The sequence below is a fragment of the Vidua chalybeata genome, chromosome 5 (genome assembly GCF_026979565.1).
Source record: "Vidua chalybeata isolate OUT-0048 chromosome 5, bVidCha1 merged haplotype, whole genome shotgun sequence".
Taxonomy (NCBI): Eukaryota; Metazoa; Chordata; class Aves; order Passeriformes; family Viduidae; genus Vidua; species Vidua chalybeata.
The window spans coordinates 11,717,739-11,742,711 of record NC_071534.1 but is presented as its reverse complement, the minus strand read 5'-3'; the positions used below and the strand labels follow the sequence as shown (position 1 = coordinate 11,742,711).

General features: G+C 34.1%; 1 protein-coding gene across 7 annotated transcripts in view; it reads left to right on the top strand.

Moving 5' to 3' along the window:
* CEP290 (centrosomal protein 290) overlaps positions 1 to 24,973 on the top strand; it is a 49,551-nt gene that overhangs the window by 11,653 nt on the left and 12,925 nt on the right. For 5 of the 7 annotated variants that reach the window (XM_053942144.1, XM_053942142.1, XM_053942137.1 and 2 more), the window contains exons 19-42: positions 238 to 322; positions 1,464 to 1,606; positions 1,780 to 1,944; positions 2,875 to 3,024; positions 4,017 to 4,132; positions 5,598 to 5,700; positions 6,918 to 7,148; positions 8,195 to 8,368; positions 9,539 to 9,650; positions 10,432 to 10,637; positions 12,778 to 12,929; positions 13,920 to 14,031; positions 16,013 to 16,468; positions 17,546 to 17,710; positions 17,936 to 18,043; positions 18,122 to 18,256; positions 18,864 to 19,127; positions 20,229 to 20,336; positions 20,909 to 21,099; positions 21,739 to 21,952; positions 22,142 to 22,279; positions 22,389 to 22,610; positions 23,146 to 23,262; positions 24,623 to 24,768. In XM_053942144.1, coding sequence (XP_053798119.1) covers positions 238 to 322; positions 1,464 to 1,606; positions 1,780 to 1,944; positions 2,875 to 3,024; positions 4,017 to 4,132; positions 5,598 to 5,700; positions 6,918 to 7,148; positions 8,195 to 8,368; positions 9,539 to 9,650; positions 10,432 to 10,637; positions 12,778 to 12,929; positions 13,920 to 14,031; positions 16,013 to 16,468; positions 17,546 to 17,710; positions 17,936 to 18,043; positions 18,122 to 18,256; positions 18,864 to 19,127; positions 20,229 to 20,336; positions 20,909 to 21,099; positions 21,739 to 21,952; positions 22,142 to 22,279; positions 22,389 to 22,610; positions 23,146 to 23,262; positions 24,623 to 24,768 — 4,013 coding nt within the window. The remainder of the gene's footprint in view (positions 1 to 237; positions 323 to 1,463; positions 1,607 to 1,779; positions 1,945 to 2,874; positions 3,025 to 4,016; positions 4,133 to 5,597; positions 5,701 to 6,917; positions 7,149 to 8,194; positions 8,369 to 9,538; positions 9,651 to 10,431; positions 10,638 to 12,777; positions 12,930 to 13,919; positions 14,032 to 16,012; positions 16,469 to 17,545; positions 17,711 to 17,935; positions 18,044 to 18,121; positions 18,257 to 18,863; positions 19,128 to 20,228; positions 20,337 to 20,908; positions 21,100 to 21,738; positions 21,953 to 22,141; positions 22,280 to 22,388; positions 22,611 to 23,145; positions 23,263 to 24,622; positions 24,769 to 24,973) is intronic. The other 2 variants (XM_053942140.1, XM_053942141.1) reach the window with 2 other exon arrangements.

Sequence of the window (24,973 nt, the reverse complement as noted above, 5' to 3'; positions counted from 1 at the left end):
TGCATGACCCAAGAGTACATATTTTGCTACAGACAGTGTTATGTGGGATACACCTCATGTAACTATTCCAGTGAATCCATTTCTGTTCCTCTTCAGGCAAGTAATCAGTATGTGGACAAGGAAATTGTCATGAATGCCTATTTCAAATTTGAAAAAGTCTGGGACTAAAATATTAAACTGCTAAAATTAGATTCTGTGTATTTTTTTGTCTGGGAGAAACTTTGTTTTTTTCTTCAGAATGAATATCTTGCAACTGAATTACGTGAGAGAGAGAGAGATTTGGAGAAGAACAGGACAGTAATGGCCAAATTTCAATCTAAATGTAAGTTGCAACCTGTTTTAAAACTAGGGAACATTATCAAGTACCTGTAGATAGTTTGCTTATTTAATTGTTCTGTTTCTATAATTGTGATCATAAATATCTGACTTGTAAAAAAAATCTTGTGTTTATATTAGTGTATATCCTTGTATCTATGTGTAAATATACATATATGCTGTTACCAAACCAGTGATAGTACATGAAACATACATTATTCACACTAAATAGATTAAAATATTATCTCTCATGTTTTTCCTTCTTGATTCAGACCTAGTAAGGGCTTTACGTGTGTGAGTAATCCCACTTGTAACAATATACAGCTTGTGTAGTTGTAGGACTTTTCTGGCTGAAAGGAACTATTGGGGAATTAGAGCCACTTGCTGCTTACATATATATCTATTTTAGCTGAAGTGCACTGTTTGAAAGCTCAGAAATAAAAGTAATTCTAATTTCTCTGGATAGGAAGCTTAATTTTTTTCCTCAGAAAATGTGAATTCTTAAAATTCTTTTTGAATTTTCTAAATAGACCTGGTGAAACTACTCAGGTTTTTGCAGTTCACTCCTGGGTGTTTAGGATGATTAGCCACATTGTTTGAATGCAGAGAATGTCCTGACAGGTTTGTTGCGTTGTTTTTAGTTTTCAGACTTCTCATTTTGTGCTGGAAATTGGAATTTCATTGAGAAACTGCAGGTGGTAGGAGTCTTGAGGGTCCTTGACAGCCACATAATTTAAATGCTCCTTTTTTCTCATTCTGGAGAAGGAATTCAGGCAATTCCTAGATACCTCATTGTTACACCCAGACATTTCCAACACAGCCGTGTTTCTGAGCTGGTAAAAGTCAGACAGACTACTAAAGAAGTTTAAAGTGAAGTACACATTGAAGACTGGAAGGTTCGGTGAAGTCAGTTTTGTCCCATGAAGTGTTTAATTTTTTTTTTTTTTTTTTATATTTAATCACTAAGATACATCTCCAGATATTCCTAGCAGCTCTTGATTTTAATTTTGTAATTGCTTATGCCTATGTATATGTAACATGAACATTTTTTGAATTTGTCAAATCAACAAGTATCATGATGAAATGTCCTAGGAAGCCTTAAATCATTTTTTCAGTGCTTTTTAACAGATTTACAACTTTTATTACAGTAAAAGAGTTATCAGAAGAGAATAAACAACTTGAACAAGGAATGAAAGAAATATTGCAAGCCATCAAGGAAATGCAGAAGGATTCCAGTAACAAGGGAGGAGAAACAGCCTTAATAATCCCTAGTCTGGATCGCTTAGTTCATGTAAGCTTGCCTTCTAAATTATTATTTATCTTTGTAGGATTTACAGGGATAAAATGTCATGCTTTTTGCTAGTTTCATGTAGTCTAAACTTGAGGGCTCCAGTTTACTCTGAAAAAATTAAAGCTTTTCTACATTTTTTCTTTGTTATGTTAATTAACTGTTTACTGCATTAGGCAATGGAGTCAAAGAATTCAGAGGGGATCTTTGATGCTAGTGTGCACTTGAAAGCCCAGGTTGACCAGCTTACAGGACGAAATGAAGAACTGAGACAGGAGCTAAAAGAGACTCAGAAGGAGGCAACAAGTTTGTCTAATCAGCTGGCAAGTGCCAATGAAAAGGTATATAATTTATTTAATATAATTTTTCTTCTACTTCAAAAGTGGCTGTTCTGATCATTTAGAGCAATCCACATGATCTGAATTCAGCTTATGTGAACAGTGTCATTGTACAAATCGTACTGAAATGTATGTAATGGACCTACTAATTTGTTCTTTTTATCTTCAGATCTTACTCTTCTTAATGTTACTTTATCCTTGCAATATTCCATCATATTAAACACCAAGCATGCCTGTTTTCTGGGGAGAATTGTGTCCAAAAAAGCTTACAGATCTATGTCTTCAAAAAAGCCAGGAGTCTTACATTTTTTATTTATAAATATGTAACAGAAATTAAGTGTTTGAAATGATGAGTCGTTCTTTAAAGTCCTTTATGTTGTTTTAGGTTGTACAATTTATTCTATAGAATGGTTCTTCCAGGGAAGGAATGATGAATGAAATATTATCTTACAAGAAGCTAAGTTTAAATTTGCCTTTTATCACAGCTTTGGTGATAAACATAATACTCTAAAATAGTGGTTTAAGTACTGTTAGAGAACCAGAGAGAATTTAAATTAAATGAAAAGACAAAGATTTGTTTAAAAAAACCTGTCAAATAACCACTGCAATAATTCTTACCAAAACTTAATCTTACTAAAGGAGTAGGAATGCACTTTGTTTTAAACAATTGGGAATAAAACTGGGATGATACGTGCAGTTGCTCTGATTGCTGGGGTAATTTAATAAATTTAGATGAATTTATTATGCATTTATTGATTTATGAAATCATAGCATTTTTAAAAGGATATTTTAAGGAGTATTAGAGTATTTTAGAATATAAGTGAAAATTATTAGGTTGTTAATAACAACTGATGTAGCAATATATTTTTCATCTTTTTTTTAATCTAATAGCAAGAGCTACTTCTTTATGAGAGTTTTGTATCCTGTCTTTAGATAGAACAAATGAAAAATGAAATTTGCTTACTACATCAGTCAGAAGGTGCCAATATTGTCTTCCAAACAGTGAATCTTCCAGAAGGAATGGCTCCTTCAAGTGTTAATACAATTAATTCTCTGAACGAATATTTAATACATCTTACACAGGTAACTCACATATTCCTTGAAATCAAGAGTATTTGCAGCATGTATCTAATTCCTTTCAAGTTCAGTAGAATGCCATATATGGACATGAGAGATGTCTCAAATTATTTTGGTGTTCTAATATCTACTGAACTCTTTGGGATAGTCTGTAATTTAAAGCTATTAAGTATTTTGCTGTGCTGTAAGCCTGAAAGGTAATAGCTAACTAAATTTTGGACAGCAATTCAGATTTTTTTGTTTTAAATCTGAATTTTAATCTAAATATTTGCCCACTCTTCCCTCTACTTGTACGGTTACACTTTTTCTATGAGAACTTCTCTCTTACTGCTCTCTGGAGTCCACACCTGAGTCTGCATGTGCAAATCCTATTTGAACAGTTTTTCCCTATAGAGCCAAGGTCTCTATTAATTTACTATATGACTTTTCATTCTGTTATTTGTCAAAAATACATCAACAGTTGTAAATAAAGGCATAAATACATTGAAACCAATTCCAATGATTCCCATGGGAAGCATAGCAAACTGGCATATAGTAAGGAAGAACTATTTCAGAATTAGAGTAAAAAAAAAAGTTACCTTTTTATTATTGTTAATTTATCTTTTTCTGTCTTTGATATTTTCTAATGAAAAAAAATTCAACTCTGTGTGCTTATAAAGTAGAAGAGTGTTTGAGAAAATGAGAAGAAAATGCCACTTGCCAGTTAGACATTCGGTTAGTATTCTTTGTGAGATAGCTACTGGTCATAGTGTTTTGAACTTTGAGGGCTGAAACCTGCAGTGCAATTGTGCTCTCTTTCACACTGATTAATGTGAATGCTGAAGCTCATTGGATTTTTTTCATCTGTTGCTTCTAAAGAAAATGCATACTTCATATTCATAGTTCACATAGAAGCATCTATCATGAAAACACAAAGGACTGCCATTTTGATTAAATTGCTAATTTCATGTTTAAAACCTACATTAATTCTGTATTTTTATTTGGAAAATAATAATTAGGAACTGGAAAACAAAGAAAAGTTACTTAAACAATTAGAAGATGCAGTGGAGGACTACAAGCGAAAATTTGCAGTAATTCGTCATCAACAAGGCTTGCTGTATAAAGAATATCAAAGGTACTGCACTCTTTTCTGAATTATGAAACTTCAATTATCTAAATATTTAACAGTCTTGAAACAAGATTTGCCGTTTTGTTGAAGTAGTTCTTTGGTTAATGTCATAAGTGCTGTCATGTTTGGATATGGACTCCATACATTTTCTTTAGTCCTGTCAAGATTCAGAAAACTCCTACAAAACTGTCTTCTGCTGGACTCTTCTCATTTTGCATGTTTTATCATGAGAATTTTATTGTGCTTTCTGCATCTGATAACTTCCATTTTACTAGAACCTGGTATGTGGACTCTTTAGCCTCATTTTCTCTTGCTTTCAAGTATGGGTTCTAATAGGTTTTTGGGAGCAGAAAGGAGGGGAGGGGAAAAAAGCAAACTGCTGTCTAAATACAGTCAGAGATCTCTGAAAATTTCAGGTGGTTGGGATTTTGTGGTTGGTTTTCTTATAGACTCCTAGTTCTTTTAGATGCTTCAGTGAACCTAAATTCCATAAAATTATTCTTATGGTCAAAAAATTTTAAAAGTGTTTTCATCTGTTGGGAAGATAGGGATGAATATGGTAATTTAGATTTTTCAGTTAACAAATTATTAGTTGAATACTCTCTGGATTGGAATGAACAGCCACCTGGATGGCTTCTGGAATAAGGATTTAACGTTTCAGAAACTTCAGTTTGTTCTTCAGATCAATTAAGATTCCCAGACAATGTTATCTCTTTTTTAGGCATTAAAGAGACATCTTTTTTATTGAAGGCTGTAATATACTGCCTCATTTACTACTAGGTGAGATATCTCCAATGACTTGGATAAAATGATGATTCCAGATTCCTTCTCTAAACCTGGTACAGATTGAAGTTACAGGAAGAGATTCTTTGACTTGGCATCCCATTAAAATCACTTTCAAAGAATTTTCTTTAATTCTCCTCCATTTTACTCCATTATTTAAGAAACTTGGATACTTCATTGAAGAGAAAATACCACTTCTAAAATACCCTTGATGAACCATTTTTTAAATTATCCTAAACTATGCCATATAATCTATAGGAACTTCCTTATTAGACCTGTATGAAAGATCATAGGTTTTTTTTCGAAATAAATAAACAAAAATCAATAGAGGAGAGTAGTTCAGGCCAAAGTGAAGCTGAATAAGCTGAATCTTTTTATGTTTGGGGTGTGGTTTTCACCGAAATAACAAAACAAGGGTGGGAAGTTATGTCCTTTAAGCATCTGTAATATACATTTGAAGAACAAATAAGACACAAAATAATTATTTTCATCATTTAACCAGCTGTAGGCTAAACAGAGGATATTGTTTTCAGTAATCCATCTGCAATTTATCATGTGCTTTTCAAATTATATTACTGTTAAAAGTAAGTACCTTGGTTTGCAATATTGCAGAATTGCTGTTGAAGTTGCAATTTTAAAAATCATCAGGTCTTTCATTATAATTAATAAATATTTGTTACTGTTTTAGTCAAAAGGAAAGCTGGCAAAAAGAATCAGAAAATATTAAAAAGGAAATGAAAAAACTTGAAGAGCAAAAGGAAGAGGATGCTACAAAAATAAAGGCATATTCTGTAAGTAATTTTGTTACTTTCATTTTTCAAAAAGATTTTAGGACATAGAACAGAGGTTTTAATAGACTACTCTAGTTTGTTAGATAGGGAAAATGTGTACACACACCTCTTGTGTATGTCCCAGGGTGCTGTGTATGCGTGGAGGTGCTTCAGTGTTGTGTGCCTGTTGGCCTTCCTGCAGTCTGCTGATCTGGGGAGAAACCACCCCAAGAGGTCACATCACACACCTGATGAGGTGTGGGTCCCTAATTGTTGCACTTAGTACCCTCAGACCATTATCTGGAGTGCTGTGGTCTGGTGTCCAGCAGGAAAGAGTCGCTCACAAATGTGTAGAAGACTCAGGGACAGTGAAGAGGCTTCTGAAGCTGAACTAGGTTATGAGTGCTGCATTATAACCCTTTCTGCCCCTGCTGTTAGAAGTTTTTATGCTTTTTTTATGCCAGTTTTCAAGCTGACAACTTCTTTATTTGAAGTCTGTAATTTTATGGTTACTCTTCAATCTGGTTAATGGTGACCTTTCTCTTCAACATTATCAGTTTTGAGCAAATGCCTTCTAAGGCAGTCTTGGGTATTCTGTTCACACACACTATTTACACTCACACTGCTCTCTGAACAGCAGTTGTTACCCAGGCTGTTTGACTGGGAGGAGGAGCACGCAAACAAACCCTTGGAAAACACATTAGTTTACACTAAGAATTATTGCTTTCAGTTGCATCTTATTATATATTACTGTTAATGTATATGAATATATACAAGGGATCCTGTGGTTACTTTACAAGTATGGGTTTGGTCTTCAAAGTAGGAGGTTATTAGAGTTTGTTTGGAACCACAGCACTTCTATTTTGTTTAGAAAATTGTTCCAATGCATTTTTTTTTATTCTAGTATAAATGGGAAGACTGATGACAGTGAGTACCATTCTTGTTCCAGAGAGCCATTCTTGTACTAAATTTTGGAAGTGTCAGCATTAATTAAAATTCCAGTTAGTCGGTCATATGTACTTAGCTACTGGTTTTGAAGATTCATCTTTTTCTTAGAATACTGTATGTTTGAGCATATGTTGAGTGTGTGTATATATTTTATTAGCAAAAAGAAATTATTTCAGACAAATTAATGGAATTTTTCCACCTAGATTAAAAAATAAACAAGAAATCTTGTGTATGTAGTTGTGCTTTACCATGTTTATATACAAGGGTCTTGTTAAAAAAATGTTTTACAGAATTTACTCGATGCGCTTCAGATGGATCCTGATGAAACAAAGAAAGTACTTGCAGAAAATAATAGAAAAATAACTGTTTTACGAGTTAATGAAAAATCACTAACAAGGCAGTGTACCACTCTACTTGAAATGGGGCAGCATCTCAGAAAAGAAAATGATAAACTAAAGGGTGAAATAACACATATGGAGACTGCAGTTACAGGGAAAATTGGAAACTTGCAACGATTCAAGGTATAGTTTACAGCAGTAATAGCACACATTTTTATTTTTACAGGGAAAGAAATACCGTTGTTTTTAAATGGAGTTATTACTAGTTTCTTGAATGGATTTTACAAAAGCTTTCTAATTGTTGTTACAAATCTTGTAGAAATATTCTTTGTATTTATGTAAGTATTGCGACCTGGACAAGCTCAGTAAGTGGGCCCATGGCAATCTCATATGGTTTAACAAGACCAAGGGCAAGGTGCTGCACCTGGGTCAGGGCAACCCCTGGTACCAATCCAGGCTGGGGAATGAACAGATGGAGAGCAGCCCTGCTGAGAAGGACTTGGGGCTGCAGGTGGGTGAGAGGCTGGACATGACCCAGCCATGGCACTCACAGCTCAGAAAGCCAAACGTGTCCTGGGCTGCATCCAAAGCACTGAGACTACTATGAGGAAAGGCTGAGAGAATTCAGACTGGAAATGAGCAAGCCTCTGTGGTGACCTAAATCTGGCCTTCCAGTATCTGGAGGGAGCCTGCAAGAGATATATAGAAGAGACTTTTGACAATGGTATATGGTGACAGGTCAAGGGTGGTGAGGCACTGGCAAGGTTGCCCAGAGAATTTGTGAATGCCTCATCCCTGGGGCACGTTGGATGGGGCCAGGTTGGATGGGACTCTGAACAACCTAGTCCTGTGGAAGGTATCCCTGTCCATGGCAAGGTGGTTTGGAACTAGATGATCTTCAAGGTGCCCTTCCAAACCAAACCATTCTGTGATTCTGTGATCATCATATGAAACCAAATCTTATGTTTTGGTCTTGCAGGTTGCTAGGCCCTGTATTAATTTTATAAGATATGTTTTGACTGTGCCTTGAGAGGCAACTATTGATAAAATTACCCAGAGAGTTGGAATATCAGAGAAGTTTTGTTAATGTTTATTGCAGGTGATTTTCAAAGATGAACAGTTATTTAGAAAAATATAAGCACTGTATTATTTTTTTTTTTAAGTGGAGTAATTTTATATTTAAAATTCTAGGTGACTATATTAACCTATTTTGTTGATTATTTTCATAGGAAATGGCTTGCTTTAAGATTGCAGCTTTGCAAAAAATGCTGGATGGTAGTGTGCCATTGTCTGAGCTAGAAGTGGCCAATAAGCAGTACAATGCATTAACTGCTAAATATAGAGAGATGTTACAAAAAGATAATTTGCTTGTGCAACGGACAACAAACATGGAACACATGCAGGTAATGTTTGTGATACATTTTAACTCTAAGGGAAGAAATGGGCAGACAGAAAAGCATTTCGTTTTGGTTCTTTGTTTTTTTGTTTGTTTGCTCTTTAAACTAAGCTTTGGACATATTCTCTCAGGAATTATTTTTAGTTCTTTGATTACTAAAACAAGGCTGGCAGAAGGAATATTTGCTATCATCTTCAGTTTTGGAGGTCATAAGGAAAGTAGAATGAATGTAAACACTTTCAAAGCTTTCTCTCAAAGTATGTGGTCTTACTAATTCCCAGCTTTCACAGGAATGAAATGTTTAGTTCCAAAAAGAGTAAAGCTTTGGAATTTTACTTCCATAAGAGAAGCCAAAGATTGTTCGCAATGTGCTTGCAAAATATTGTAGGTACTGCAAATATTTAACTCTTCCCATTAAACTTTTATTCTGAAGTAGAAGGGAGTTTCTTCTCAAGAACTGTGAAGTTGGCTTCAAAGATATGTTGCTACCTCCCACTTCTCATGAGTGGTAAAGAATGAAGGACTCCTATGTCTATTTTATGGAATTTTGTGTGTATGGAAACTTGTATTCCCTATCTCAGCAACTTCATAGAGCTAGAGAATAATGTATCAACTAAAAACGTGTCTAGAAAACTAAAATTGAAAATTACTATGAAGTATTTAGTTAGTTTTATTGGTTAATGTGGAAATTTGTATTTCTATTTGGAGGAGTGAAAGAACATTTACAAAAGTAACATTTGGCATCATATTAGATGCCTAAAAGAACTAAAAGAAATGTGATCTGTCTCAAAGAGGTATTTATGTGCAAGATGAAATATTCTTTGTGGGATGAAGTAATCCTCCAGAGATTCTTCTTTCCCACTGTTAATGAATTGCTCAGTATGCAAGCAAAGATTTTCTCATCTAATTCCAGCTGCTGTAGGAATCACAGTTGCTGGTAATAAATATTCACAGTATTACTAGCTGTGACAGTAAGATACAGAGGAGGAAGACTAACACTGTTACACTTCACAATCATTTACACTTTACAAACATACACTCTTCTGTTGCCATATATGTAGGTTATGGGTCACACACAGGTAAAGTCTGTTACTCTGAAAGATTTTGTAGATTCTAAACATGAAATCTGTTACAATGAAATAGTTTGCTGTTATGTTGCAACTTTTCTGTCATATAGCGTGAGAATGAATCCTTGAAAGAACAGATAGCTTCATTGAATAAGGAATTGGAGATCACAAAAGAAAAACTTCACACTGTAGAACAAGCTTGGGAACAGATGACTAAACTGGGCAAGTATGAAAGTTATATTGCAACATTAACTACCAAATGGTATATCCTGTATAAAAGTAATACTTTAAAATATTTTAAAATTGATGTGTCTTAAAAGAATGAAAAAAAAACCCCATAACTATTTTATGTCTTTCAGTAATGATGTCCATTTTTGTGCTGATTTTTTTTTGTTTGTAATTTTCATTTGACTAGAAGCAAGTTCAGTATTTTTCTCATGGAACTCTTCCACTTTGACTTTCTTGGGTTACTGGGTCAAGGGTTTAAAAGCTTTTAATGGAACATCACCTGAATTTTCTTTTCTTAATATGTTTTAACTTGTTTGTCAGTCATAGTGTTGCAGAGGTTGTCAAGAAAGTAATTTCATTTTGCCAGTTTCATGCATTGTAACAAAGTATTATTTCTTAATAGGTGGGGTTCCTTTGTATAGATTTCATTCCCATTATTCAGCCCTGTTTCTTTTACAAATTTTAAGTTAAGTTTCCTGAAGGTTTGCCATTTGTATTAAGCATAAGGTGAAAGGCTACATTGAAAATAGCTATCAGTCTCAATAACCATGGTTGCAAATACATGCATTTGTAATTGATAGTAGTATTTTAGTCGAGTTGCATACTTTTCAAACATGTAGTAAGGCAAGAAAACCGTGCATCCAGATGCACAGATATTATGATAAAGTTTACTTGACACAGATAAAGCAAAACTCACGTTTGGTTTTGTGGTGGAAATAATTTTCATGCTGGAATCAGTTTGTGTATTCCTTAATTTAAATGTTTTTTCATGTAGGGGATGACAATGCCATGGACAAAGCCACAAAAGCAATAACCAACACTGAGATTTTGTCCATTTCTAAGAAAATCACAATGTTGGAAATGAAGGAGCTAAATGAAAGACAAAGAGCAGAGCATTCGCAACAAATGTATGAGCACTTAAGGAGCGCTGTAAAGCAAATAGAAGAACGTAATTTTGAATTGGAAACAAAATTTGCTGAGGTAAATGTGCTGAGATTTAACAACTTAATTTGATACATCTTAAAAACATATTTTTGAGCTTTTCAAAAATTATGTATATCAATAATATCAATTTGTGTCAATAAATAAGTGTATAAATAAGCTTATGATGCAAAAAATAGTTTTGCAGCCTTTAAGAGCTGCAATTTTGCATAGGGAAGATATTGGTAAAAATAGAACTAATTAATTTATTAGTAGTTTATTTTAAAAGTTAGTAAAACGCATGATGAGGATCTTTACAGATAGTTTCCTAGTTTTGTCAGCAGACTGCAAGAAAAAAATTATGTTCCAAACCTGTTATTTCTTTTGTCTAATCCATATGATCTCTTTTTATTATAATTTTTTCCTTATAATTACCAATTATGCAAAAAAAGGTTAGGACTCCACATCCCTTGTGCAAATCATAGTGTTGTGATTCGGTTACGGACTGGCTATGTCCTATGCCACACATTGTTTATAGTACAGAAATGGAAGTCATGTGCCATTGAAGCTGATGAACCTTGATATTCCTGTCCTATCACTCTTAAACTTGTTAGGTTTTTTTTTTGGCAGCACTATTAATTTTTTAACTTTTTATATATACTTATTTTTTACTAGCAGGAGACTTTGTTGTAGTTTCTACAATAAATTTATTTATAGGAATTGTACAGATTTGTTCTTGTGACATTACTGGTCTATAATTTAAGCACAAGGGCAGAAAGAGAGTAACTGGTAGGAATGCTGATGATTGTATTCATTTCCACTCCTTGTCCTTTGCTAGAGTGTAGTCTATTTTAGATTGCTCTTGTGTGACTCCCTGTTTCTCTGTTGTTTTAGTAATGTTTGTTACATAGTTTTGATTTGATTTAATCTGGGAGATGGAGTAACTGAGAGTGAATAAAGATTTTCAGCACAGGATTGCGAAAGCCTTTTCTGATGGGATGGGTTCTTTTATTTCTATAAGAAATTGGGATGGGTTCTTTTATTCTCTAAGAAATGCTTTAGGTGGTGCACCCTAGATCACATTTTTCATATTCTTTTGCATATATTATTTGTCTTGTGGTACCTTTATACTTTAGGTCTGATGGTCTTCCTTCTGAGTTGATGAACTCCTCATGCCATTCTTTCTTACTAGTACCTCTGTATCCCTTTTTTGCCCCATTTCTGTAGTTCTAGGACATACATTTTCTGTTTCATATACTTCTATTGTCAGTACCTCCTCATCCGGTGCACTTGCTTTTTTTGTTTGAGAAAGAGATGACAAGATTGTGCGGATGTAATTAATGAAAGCTGTAAGTAATACCAGTTTAAGAACTGATAACTGCAAGTCTACTAGACATCTTTTTAAGTCATAAATCAACTTCAGCATTCTACTTTTAGTTTTCTAGATACATGAGGATACCCTGCACTTCTTTTTGTTCTTTAGGAAATCAGTTATATTATTAAAAAGAAGTGGTATCAGAATAATGGGCCATGACTGTATGTACTAATGGAGTCCTGGGGCTTCTCTGTGTTAGGATTTAGATAGATTATTTATTTTAATGCTTTTTGGTTTGACTTGAAATATTGGTTACTTAGTATTTGATAATCAACTTGAAAAATCAGGCTGCTTGAAAGACTATAATTTAATTAAGAAAGTTTTTTTTAAGAAGGAATAAAAGAATAATATTATTGGCAGTCTTGGAATTTATAACCTCTATTTATGTTACGAATGCCAATATAAAAGGTAGTATATAAATATGTTCATTTCTCTAAGTGTTTAAAGTCTGTTTTTTAAATTTGTTTTTATTTTTCATTTTGGTTTAGGAGCAAGTTATTCCAGTAATGGTTTTAAGAAAATTCACTAATAAAAATTGTGTTTAGTTTAGAATCCTTTTCTGTGCCAAACTGTGTATCCATTCCTATGTGCATGGAATCCTGCAAGCAAAAAGATGTTTAAGCAGACAGTAAGGGAAACTGGTTTTTGAACACAACCTCATCGCAGCTCAACTGTGTTTTGTAATGACTGAAAAAGAAAAAATTGTTTTGTAATGACTGAAAAAGAAAAAATACTTTTGATGCTGCTATTTCATTGCAGAGTTTGAGCAGTTATGTGCTTAGGATACCATTTTGTTTGTTTGTTTCTGGTTTGATTTTTTTTAAGCTCACCAAAATCAATCTTGAGGCTCAGAAAGTGGAACAGGAATTAAGGGATGAACTGTCAAAGAGTGTAAGTAAGGCAGTAAGTGATGCAGATAGACGACAAATTATGGACCTAGAGAAGCGTGAGATGGAGCTCAAGATTGAAGTATCAAAGTAAGTCTTGAAGTTACAAATTTTGAATTCAGTATGTTGAGAAATATGTAAAAATTCAGGCATGCTAGTCTTATATAATGCACTACTTGTGTATCACTAACATCCAATTTTCAATGCCTGATTTTTGGGCATATATACATGCCAAGTTTGGCATTGAAAATGAAGCATTCAATTCCTGACTATAAAGAATGCAATTTGTTTCATTTTAATTTGAACAAAGAATTAAGTGCTGGCTGGGATAGATAGGGTAAGTGTGTAATTAGATACTTATAATAGTATTTTTACACTAATTAAGGTTGATTTTGTTTCTGTGTCACAATCCCCATTCTGTGTATGAAAATCTCATAGAACTAATTGGAAAACAGTTCTTTCTTTGACAGACTGATATCTCAAACATTAAGGTACAGTAGGAGGGAGTTTTTCCATTTACTTAGAAGAGATTACCTTTGCAGAAATAGGAAAACTGAGCTTTTTAGATATGTTGGTATGAACATTTGTCTTTGAGTAATTAATGTAATCCTGTTATATGCCTAAACCAGCAAAATCTATAGGGATATTTGCAGAGGTTTTTGGCACTGCAAATAAGTTATTAGATTTGGGGAAGCAGAGAAGGGAATTGAGAATGAAATGTTTTGAGCATTTAGAAAATGTTGAATATTTATATCCTGAAGTAAGAGAGAAATAGAGGACAGAGATGCTTAGGTCAGTTAAAACATCCATGGCATTATTTTCCTAGAGTAGGTTACTGCTAGCAAACTTTTGTATAATGTATAGGAAAATGTCCTGTGAAAAAGTTGAGAGGCAATACAGAAGAATTTTCTTAAACAGAACTCTAAGTAGTAGAGAAGAGTGTGTTGAGAAGAATGAAATCCAAATGTTTTGATATGAGGAAACATACTAAGTATCTTTTCTTAGTATCTTCTATGTAGAAAAACTTAATAGGTTATTCACTGGTTTCAAGTGACACAATACTCTTGTTTTCCCTGCAAGGTTAAGAGAACTCTCTGATGTAGCACAAATACAAGTTGAAGCTCTGGAGGCACGCCAGCGATACAGAGATAAAGAAGTGGAATATCTTAGAAGGCAAATTTTAGATTATCAGGTAAAATTCAGCCTTTATTAAAACTTCAGTTTGGATTCTTTTTTCCCTGGAGTGAGAAGAAATGAAGTAATTTTGAAATGAATTAGAAAACTGCAAAAGTATTTCAGAAGAATCTTAGCAAGCTAGTCCTTATAGTGCCCATACCCTTTCAAAAGTTCTGCGTTACATAAATTATTCCCTTCTCCGTTTATTCCATTTCTAGCTGTGCAACTGTTAAAGATCCTGACCTTTTTTCATGTTGTTTACATTATATTAATTCCTGTATCATTAATAGTTCATGGTCAAGGAAAAGACTCGTGGTGAGGAAAGTCTGATCGTTTTTTACAAAGTGAGAAATTACTTGTAAATATTGAATATTTGTGATAGGTTTACTATTTTGTTTTCTTATTAGCTAAAACAATTCATTGGAATTTGGTTTCACATCATAGAAAGGTTTGAAACCTTAAATCTAACACTTATGTCAGCTTTTACATTACCATATTATTTAAGTTTAGGTACATATTTCTTCCTCAGTTTCTGGCATTTTGGAAAGAAACCATTTATTTTTAAGATCAGTATCTGAAAAGGTGTACTTCTATAATGTGGCTGTGAAATAATTACCCCCGCAGCCCCGCAGAGTTACTAGACTAGACCAGATCTGAGAGGGCTTTGGGGGGAATATTTCAAGGCCAAGGCAAAAGATTCCAAAAGAGGCTCTAACCCCCGACGTTTATTCCAGGGGAGAAAGAGGGAAAGAGGGCGAACAAGGAAGAACAGGGCCTTATCTGGACTCCTGCTCAGGAAAAGATTGGCTCTCAGCCAATTAGGTCAAGAAAGGAAGGAAGAATTTAACTAACATGGTTACAGCTACAGGGGTCTCTGGGTGTCATGATCCGCTTATTGCGGGGTGTCGTGATGGTTCTTTTCACTGATCTCAAAAGTGCAAAAAAGGCAAACAACAAGGGACTATCAGTTAATCACAACAAATGCACCTTTATTAGGGGCCAAAACAGTAAATGCGATAGTGGGGATCGGAAAGGAGATAAAAGGATAGAGAGAGAGAGAGAGAGAGAGAGAGAGGGGTATGGGAATAGCTACCAACACAGGCGAGATCCTCAGTGGTCCGGACAATGGGGATCCGTCTGTCGTGTCGGGGAAGTCTTCGAAGTTCTGGTCAACTCGGGGGTCCAGTTATATTCCACAGAGGAAAGAGGGGGGAACAAGTGTAACAATGAAAGTCCATTGTAATTGCCACGAGGGAACAGGTGAGTCCACAGAAACCACCAAAGCAAGACGAATACAATGAAGAATAAGTCCATTGAAATTACTGAAGGGAAACAGGTCATGTCATTAGTGGTCAGACCACCAATTTCCCCTCCTCCCTATAGTAGGGGTCTCAGTCTCAGTCCTTGGGAGGAGGGTTCTCATTCTTTGTTTGTCACATTGGTAACGAGGCAGATGAGGGGTCTTCAATGAAGGACCACGGGAGTCACCCCCAAAAGTTCATTTGGCTTAAGAACGGAGATTAGAAGCAGGCCGTGCATCAGGCTGTCCCGTGTTGGGTCCGTGTCAGGTCTTTGCCAAGTCCTTGCCAACTCCTTGCCAAGTTCTTGCCAGCCCTTGTTCGGAACAGCCAGCATGACGGTTCAGTGGTTCCACCTGCGCTGTGTCCTGTTCTAAGCCGGAACTGCAGTGGGGGAAGGGATTCTTTCTCATGGCAATCGGAAGGCAGAATGGAAAATGAGGGGCTTCAGACGGGCTCTTACACTGGAGGGGGAAAAAAAACATTTCCCAGAGGAATACAACATGGCTGTAGAAACAACAGTGGAAAAATTAAAAGCCTTTTAGAGGCTGATTCTTACTCTTCTCTGTGGAATAAAATACATGCAATATATAATACATATATATTTAAAAATAGCTTGTTTATATTTACATATAAACTGTGTTAACATATTCTGTGTTAAAATGAAAAATAAATTTGTTCTATCAATTTGGTTCTTAGGCACAGTCAGATGAAAAAGCAATTATTGCAAAACTGCATCAAGATATCGTAGCCCTTCAAGGTAGTGAATCTGTTGCCGTAGATAAATTGGAAAAGTTTAAGTTGAAACTACAGAAGATGGAGATCCATAATCAACGTTTGGAGCAGAAGCTTGATGAGAGAGATCAAGCCTTATATTTTGCCAGACTTGAAGGAAGAAATAGAGCCAAACATCTACAACAGACGGTTCAGTCTTTGCGGCGGCAGTTTAGTGGTGCTCTGCCTTTAGCACAGCAAGAAAAATTCTCTAAAACAATGATTCAGCTACAGAATGACAAACTGAAGATCTTGGAAGAAGTTCAGCATGCCCAGCAGGAGCGTAGAAATGCAGAAAACAGAGCATTAGAGCTGGAGCTGAAACTGAAAGGTTTAGAAGAATTATTAAGTGCATTGAAGGATACAAGAGGAGCTCAAAAGGTTTGTGATTTTATAGCTTTGAATAGCTTTGCTTATCTGATCTGCATTCAAATTAAGTTTCAGTTCAGCTTGTTTTCTAAATATATGTTTTAATATAAAATTTACTGATTTGAAAATATACTGTTAGAATATGACAGCTATCATATTTTGTTTTCTGTAAAAGGCAGTGCAGTTATGTGTACTAATTATCTTCTTTTGTTCCCAGTAAGGCACATAGGAACTAGATGCTAACTATAAATGCAGTTATATTAAATTGAATTAAATTATGAATCTAATTAAATAGTGAAATAAATTAAATTAAATACAGAGTAGCATTCTGAAGTTTTGTTCCATGAGCTTGCAGTGAAATCTTCACTCCAGATTCATGTCTTTTTTAAAAAAAAGTCCTGGGGCAGTAATTAGACAGCATAGTTAGAAATGTTACTATGCTCATGTAATTCTGCTTAAGCATATTTTGCAACCATAAGCAATGTCTCCCTGAAATCTTAAGAATGCTTTCTCACTTCTCTTTTAGATCACTCTATGTTAGATAATATGATTGTATCCATTGTGACTAAAGTTGTCTGCATGTAAGCAATGCTTGTAATGTTCTGGGCATGTTTTAGTTTTAAGTCAGTTTTTGAATATTTTTCTAGAGCATTTTGACATAAGTATGTCTGTTATCCTTAGTACATATGTATTTTTTTGAATATATACAGTTTTTAATAGTTTTGAAATCTCTTGCTCTTTTAGAAAATACAAACCAAATTTCTTGCATACTTTTTTTTGTTCAGTCTGAACAGATACATAAGCTATAATTTGAATAATTTGAAAATTGTTTGCAATGCACTTTTGTCAGTGTAAGGAAAACCTGTTGACTCTCCAGTTGGCTGCTGCACTTACCAGTCATTCCCCTTGCAGTTTCATACTCTTGTCATGCTTCCTCTCTCAAGAAAAGTGAAGAAGCTTAAAAAGGCAGAACATGTGATGTGTCTTCCAGTTAGTTTGAGAAGTTCCATCCTGCCTCAAAGCCAGAGTGAAGCTGCATCTAGTTGGCCTGTGGTAAATTCTAATATACTGTGTGTTATCCATTGCAAGGTAATTGTGTGGCACATGAAAATGGAGGAACTCCATCTGCAGGAACTTAAACTTAGTCGAGAATTAGTCAAGCAGAAGGAAGAGGTGAAGTATTTACGTAATATAATTTCTGAATATGAATGTACAATCAGTAACCTGGAAGAAGAAATTGTACAGCAGAACAAGGTATGTATTCCTGCATGCTATTGAAAAAAATACACTATTCCTAATTTTACTAAGTGATTTTCTAATAACTTTTTAACGCAGGTGTTTATATCTTGGTTTCATAATCCTTTTTAAGAGCTGGTTTGTGTGTTTTACTTTTTGGTAACTATTTTTTCAGTTGAAGTTGTCTATAAAATTCCCATTGCCTTCAATAAATAAACTACTTCTATCAAACATTTGTTACAGTTTCATGAAGAAAGGCAAATGGCTTGGGACCAGAGAGAAGTAGAGCTGCAGCGCCAGTTAGACCAGTATGATCATCAACAAACTGAAATACTTTGCACAGCTTTAAAGGTACATGCACTAAAAGTAGACACATAAGCATGTTTTTCAGAGCTGTCAGATTACATGAATATCAATCTTTCTGTGCAGTTTGAAGAGGCTACAGGCTCAGTTCCAGACCCTAGTTTGCCAATCCCACAACAACTTGAGTTGGCTTTAAGAAAGATTCAGGAACAAATTCAAACAATTGTGGAAATTAGGGCAACCTGCAGATCACTGGAGGAGGTAATTTAATGTATAAATTATAATTTAAAGTGACTATTCTCCTTTTTTTTTTCCCCCAATGAAAATATCCTTTTTAAAATGTCATTTAGACATGTTTGACACTCAGAAAATGTAAATAATACAATCACACCATGAATAAAATGAAATATTTTTTTCCATTGGAAAAAAACATAGAGGAGAATTTTCTAATGTTTTTATTCATCCATTTAGTAGGTTAAGATGTCTCTTGCTGTACAAAATTCAGTTGACTATGCCTAGTTAAATTCAGTAAGTACTACAAAATACTTTTATCGTGGATTGCTAAATTGCTACTCTGCTACAGAAGATACTTTGTGGTTCTTAAATTATTTGTAAAACACCAGCTTCTTCATTTCATAGGACAAAATGAGTTGTTTAAGTGTCATGTGCCAAGCAACTAATACATAAAGACATAGTAATGATATTCTGGGACATTTTTATCTAATAGTAACCCCATACAGATGGAACCCAATACAGTGTTTTGTGTTTTTAAGTACATTTAGACAAATCTTTCTGGACATTTCTTGAAAAGTAAGGTCTTTTTGCAGTGTTTGAATTCTGGAAATGCAGAAATTGCCTTTTGTTGTAGAAATTAGAAGAAAAGGAGACCGCTCTGTGGAAAGCTGAACAAAATGTTATATCAAGAGACAAAGTTATTAATGAATTAAGACTTCGATTACCTGCAACATCAGGAGAGAAAATAATGGCTGACTTAAGCAAACAAGAAGATGACTCAGAGTACCATCATGCCATTAAAATTGCTCATCAAACCATTGGAAATATGCAAGCAAGATTAAATCAAAAGGAGGAAGTGTTAAAAAGATACCAATATATGCTTGCTAAAGCAAGAGAGGTAGTTAAACCTTTTTTCTGAAATTTCTTCCATTTTCAAGTTGTTTTAATTGATTCTTTGTTTTCTCCTTGCTAATGAAATCTAAAAATAAAAAATTCTGATCTCACACAGAACAGAGACAATTACTTTATATGTGGAAAGTTCATATAGAATTTTTTAGCTTTTTAGAATAGTAGGTTTGCTTAGTCAAGAGGTTATGTATATAATGTCTGTCTAGGAATTAAAGTAGTGTGACATGAAGAAAATTAAAATTCTGCTGAAGTGGTCTCAGTTTATTTTATATATTCCTTTGGGAGATATATTTTCTTGCAGCAGATCTGTGGATTGCATCTGGTAGTGAATTTGGGAAGTACAAGAAAGACATTTATGGATAACATTCCTCTTAAAGCATATTTTAAACTAAAGCATTTTTTAAAGCATAAACAGTGTGTCTAAGCATACTTTATATTATTTAAACATAATTCATATTGTTTTTTCTTTATATCCATAAAGCGTATTTTAAAGCATAAATGTTTTGTCAAAGAGGTGCTTCAAGACCAAACATGCATTGGTTTTAGTGTGGATCAGAAGCACATTTCCAAAGCAGACTTTCTATCATCTTCACTTAGTGTACTTTGAAGAACACATGGAGCTATTTCTTTTGGGAGAAATTAAGGGGTTTTGTTTGGAAAACACCCAGAACATGCAGTCTTAAAATGAGCCTGTTGTGCTCTGTGTGGTAGCATTCCATCCATTGGATCACACTGTAATTCAAAGTGCATACACTTGAAATGTACCTGGTGTGGATATTACTGTCCATACTGATAGTCACAGTTGAAGACCAACACCAACTGTTTTTTCTCCAGCTTCTGTGCTGTTACACCATACTACTTGTTACATAGCTTAAAAATGCAAGAATTTATTTTTTCCCCAATAGTGTAAAAAGGAAAAAAGAAAATCATTGATTATAGCTAGAAGAAAAGAATTTTAGAAACTTACAGAATTAGAGGAAAATCTGGGGAGCATTATTGAGCAATGAGTGAACAAAAAACTTGAAGGCACTGCAGTTTCATGATTTTCTGTGATCGTGTACATCACTAGAGTTTTATTGTGAACTAACAGGAACAAGAGGAAATAGCAAAGAAGCATGAGGAAGACATAAGAATTCTACACCAGAAGTTAGATTTGTACACTGACAATTCCCTTAATAACTTCAAAGAGACTGCTTTGGTGAGTCATGTATTTGTAGAATTTGTGAAGTTGTTCCTATATTTTTTACTTTGTTGCTGGAAAGAACAGTTTTGCAGTCAAAAGTGAGTAATAACTGATGACAGGAAAAATAAAAGGGTGATTGATTTATAATTGTTGTATTGTTTTTGAGAAATTTCACATGAGAGGCATTAGAAGTCAAGTGTAAAAAGCCAGAGTTACCACCTCTGGATTATGGGCATTTTGCATATCATCCTAATTTATGGAGAATTCTAGGGGAGAGAGTTATGTATTGCTTTTTGTTTTTCTTATTAAATGTATGGTTATATTAAGCTAATCCATTTCAATTCAAAATTCATCTCTGCACTTTATGATAAGGTGAAACCTGTATTTTGCTTTATTCTGTTGATCAATAGATGTACAAAGCTCTTTTCAAACGAGGCTGACCCATTTCTCTGTAAACTAAGAATCGCATCAGTAAATAAATGATAGCTATTAATGCTTGATTATGATTAGGAATGAGTTAAAAATGCATCAGTAATGCTTATTTTTTGCTTAAAATATTTATCACTTGCATTTGTTGTGTTTTACAGGAGTTAGGGAAAAAGACTTCTACGTCCCTATCCAACAGTAAATATTTTCATCACTTAGAGCAAACTGTAGCAGAACAGGATAATTCTCTTGCTTCACTTGTTGGAAAATTAAAGAAAATATCATCTGATCTGGAGAAACAAAAACAAATTACTATATTGAAAACCAATGAGTTTGAGACAATCAGAGCCCAGTAAGTTTTTAAACTATTAACATAAGTCGCAATTGGAGTGGTTCAAGTCAATTATATATTGCTGCTACAAGACTGATCTATCAAATTGAACATGTTTTTGCTGACTTTAAGATTTAGCTAAAAAAAAAAAATCTCAAAAGCATTACTATAGTTGGCAATTGAAAGTTATTTTTAATCTTTAGTCCTTCACTGGGGCTAATACTGTGGCTTGGAAAAATGCTGTTTAGTTGTTAGCTTTGTGCCATTTAGTGAAAAAATGCAAGTTGTTTTTAAGTTACTATATTATTTGCTGGCTTGTGTTCTGTCATTTTTCTCCCCACGGCACATCCATTTGGGTTTGAACAAGTTTAAACTCATGAAAGTTTAACGCATGTTTAAAAGGAAAAAATATGATGCTTTCTTTACATGTAAGGGCCAGGAATGAAAATGAACAATGCTGTAATGTCATTTTGCTGACCTTCATGAGTAATTCTTCTATTAAATGAGGGTTGCCTTAGTTGAGTCAGTCATTCTTTGCTGTTTCCAAATATAAGTGTCTTTTTCTTTAATAATAATAAAAATAAAATATTGTGTCCTTTGTGATGTATTTAGAGTTTGCTAATTATTACACTGTACCTATTAATGCTTATTTTTTATTAGGCTTCAAGAAAAGTACACAGATGATGTGGAACAAATGAAAGAAGAAGCAAATGAACTGAGGAACATATTATCTCAGAAGGAGAAGGAATTAGCAAATGTTAAAGTTGAACTAGAATTCCAAAAAGAAGCAAATAATAGAGCACCCACAGCATCTCTGAAAAACCTAGTGAAACAGCTGAAGAGCCAGTTAGCCATAAAAGTGAACCAGCACAAGGTTAGTCAACAGAAATTAATCTCTATGTCACTTAAAGAGTAAATCTTTCATAATGTTTAAGAATTCTTTGTATAGCTGAGCAGGAGATACAATATAACTGCATAACATGCCAAAGTAAAATATAACTGCCTTTTCTTGTTCTGTAGCAGCATCTTCACTTACAAAAAAAATTGAATTAATTATTTTCAGGCTTTGAGTAAAGCACTTCTGGAACTCCGAGCAGAAATGACTGCCAATGCTGAACAGGAAATTATTTCTGCTGCATCACAAAAAGAGGCAAATATGAATGTCCAGGAGATTGTTGACAGACAAACCAAGGAGCTTACGGTGAGTACTAGGTAATGTCATTGTACTGCTTTGTTGTGTTTTACAGGAGTTAGGGAAAAAGACTTCAGCCTGAACTGGAGCCTTTGCTAACTTGTTTGTTTTTTTCTAGACACAGGTAGAGGAATTGAATAATCAGATTACAAAACTTAAAGAGAACCTTAAAATAAGTAAAAACAAGGAAGCTTTGTTGTCTGATGAAAAGGATGAGTCAAACCAAGAGCTTCAGAAGAAAGAAAAAGCACTCGCTAAAATATTGAGGGAAAAAAATGAAATAGAAAAAGAAAATGAAGAGCTGAAGAACCGGATTAGGAGGCTAAGCAGTAGCATTCAGGTAGAAGTGACTTTTCAAACTATGTTTGATCTTGGTCAAGTTTCTGTGGAGATGAGCTGGTTTGGGGGGGATGAAAGATTTAAGTATATTACATTTGATTAAAAAATTTATTTTTTCCTCATCAGCTGGGTTGCATGTAAGCTATTAGCTTGTTTCTTTGCCTCAACTGAAAAAAAAAGGAATTATGTACTTCTTGAAATAAGTTTGAAAGAGTCTGAGGAGTTGAATAACCACTTTCATAGCTTCTTGGAAAAATAGTATTTTGTCTTCTTCCTGGCTCTCCTTATTTCCCCTGTTAGAAGAAAAGTAAGGGATTTACAGAAGAATCATCTATCTATTTTTTAAAATTCAGCTACTTGCTGCTGATTATTCAGAGGGAAAAGTTACATTCCAATATTTTAATAATTTAAAGATAATTTTTAAAAGATCATTTAGGTTTTAAACTAATTTTACCAATTTGGAATTAAAATCCGTATTTTCTGACTAGAGAAAAAAAAATCAGTAGTCACTAAACGTGAAGTTTGTAATTTTTCAGAGCAAAGTTGATGAACAAAATCTGATAGATATGCTTCAGAAAAAAATTAAAAAGTTGGAAAATGAACTTGAGAAAAAGTGTGAAGAAACAGAAAAAAAGGGTCTAAGAGAAGACAAGGTATGTGATATTTATATCATGGCTTTGAAAGAGCTCATCAGCTGAGGTCAAGGTTGTTCACCTCTCCCTATTTCTTCTAAAACCTACCAGCCAAACTTGATCAGAAAAAAAGCAGTTTCATGGCTGCAACTTCTCATGTTTGCCATGCTCTTCGTTACCGCTCTTGTTACTTAGTATCTTAATTATTTCTTGCTTTTTTCTAATGGATGCTTAATTCTACAAAATCTTAGAAAACTAAGATTTTTTAGGTAGTGGTGAAATTGATCTGCCAAATGTGCTTTTGTGAAATCAATGCAATAGTAAAAGCATAAAATACTGAGGAGCAAAAGAATGAATCTAAAAAGGGATGATGTCTCTATAAGTGATTATTCTTGACAATTGTGATCTCTGCGTACAAGAAGTTCTGAGTGATTTAGAGTTGTGTTAATTTATAAGATTTTTGCTGTTTTCTTGCTTGTTACTATGTCAGTAACTAATTAGTGGCTTCTTATATTAATTATAAAGTAGGCTGGAATGTTATAGCATACTTGTGCAATGAGAGTCAGACTATTTATGTATGATGTGAAATATTATTCTAGAACTGCACGAATGCTTTCAATTAATTTGAAATGTTTTAAATACCTATTGCTTTGTGTCTAGAGGTGTTTTTCTCACACTTGGCATGCATTTTTTCCTGTTTTCCAAGATTTTTCTTTCATTCCATTGCTTCATAGCAGTAACTGTTTAGAACAAAAATAGAAAATGAAGTACAGGGAAACATTCTGACTAAAAATAAAGAAAACCCCAAACCAAGCCAAACATTTCTTACAGGAATACTGACTGTGATTTTTCAGTAGCCATTTGTGATTCTATAGGTACAGGTTTCAACCAATGTATAATTTATAGTTACTGAGTTATTAACTCTAAGTAGAGATTCCATTTCTTGTAGGAAAAGAAGCTGTGCAGCAGGGGCATGCAAGCCCCTGGTGAGTTGTGGAAGACAGATCTGTTGTAAATTGCCATGCAAAAAACCTACTTTGTCTTAAATCTAATGTGTAATTTGAAGTAAAAGGACACATTGCACTAGCACTTCTAATTTCATGAAATGCTTCACCCCTTTTTTTGTAAAATGAATATTAAAATCTAAGGAAGAATTTGGTGGGACCAATCAACTGCATTAGCTTTATCCACCAATCACACAGCAATGTATCCAGCTGAACCTGCTACTTAGCTATGGCAAATAATATATGCCTGCTCTGGCTTCCTGATTTAAACTGATAAATGAAGAATATATAATTCTTAGTTTTCTAATGTGTTTGCATGTTTTTCTGTAAGAGAAGAAATCAAAGGGAAATACAGAATCTATTTATGTTCTTCACAGACCTCCAGAGAAGAGATAATTAGATGGGATGAAGGTAAAAAATGGCAAATCAAAATGGAAGGATTGCGGAACAAACTAAGGGAAAAGGAAAAAGAAGCAGATGCTTTATCCAAACAGTTGAATACATTGAAGGAAATTTATACAAAGTGAGTTGGTTTTAATTGCTTCAGCTAAAAAATTATGACATAAGGGAAATCCAGATATGTTTGACATACAGTAATTATTGCAGTTTGTTACATTTATAAGACTGATGGAGAGAATTTGACATTGCTGTTGAGACTAAAAGGATTAGTTAATTTTCAAGCAGCAGGCTACTAACTCTTCTAGTATCCTTTCCCTTCTGGAAGCCAG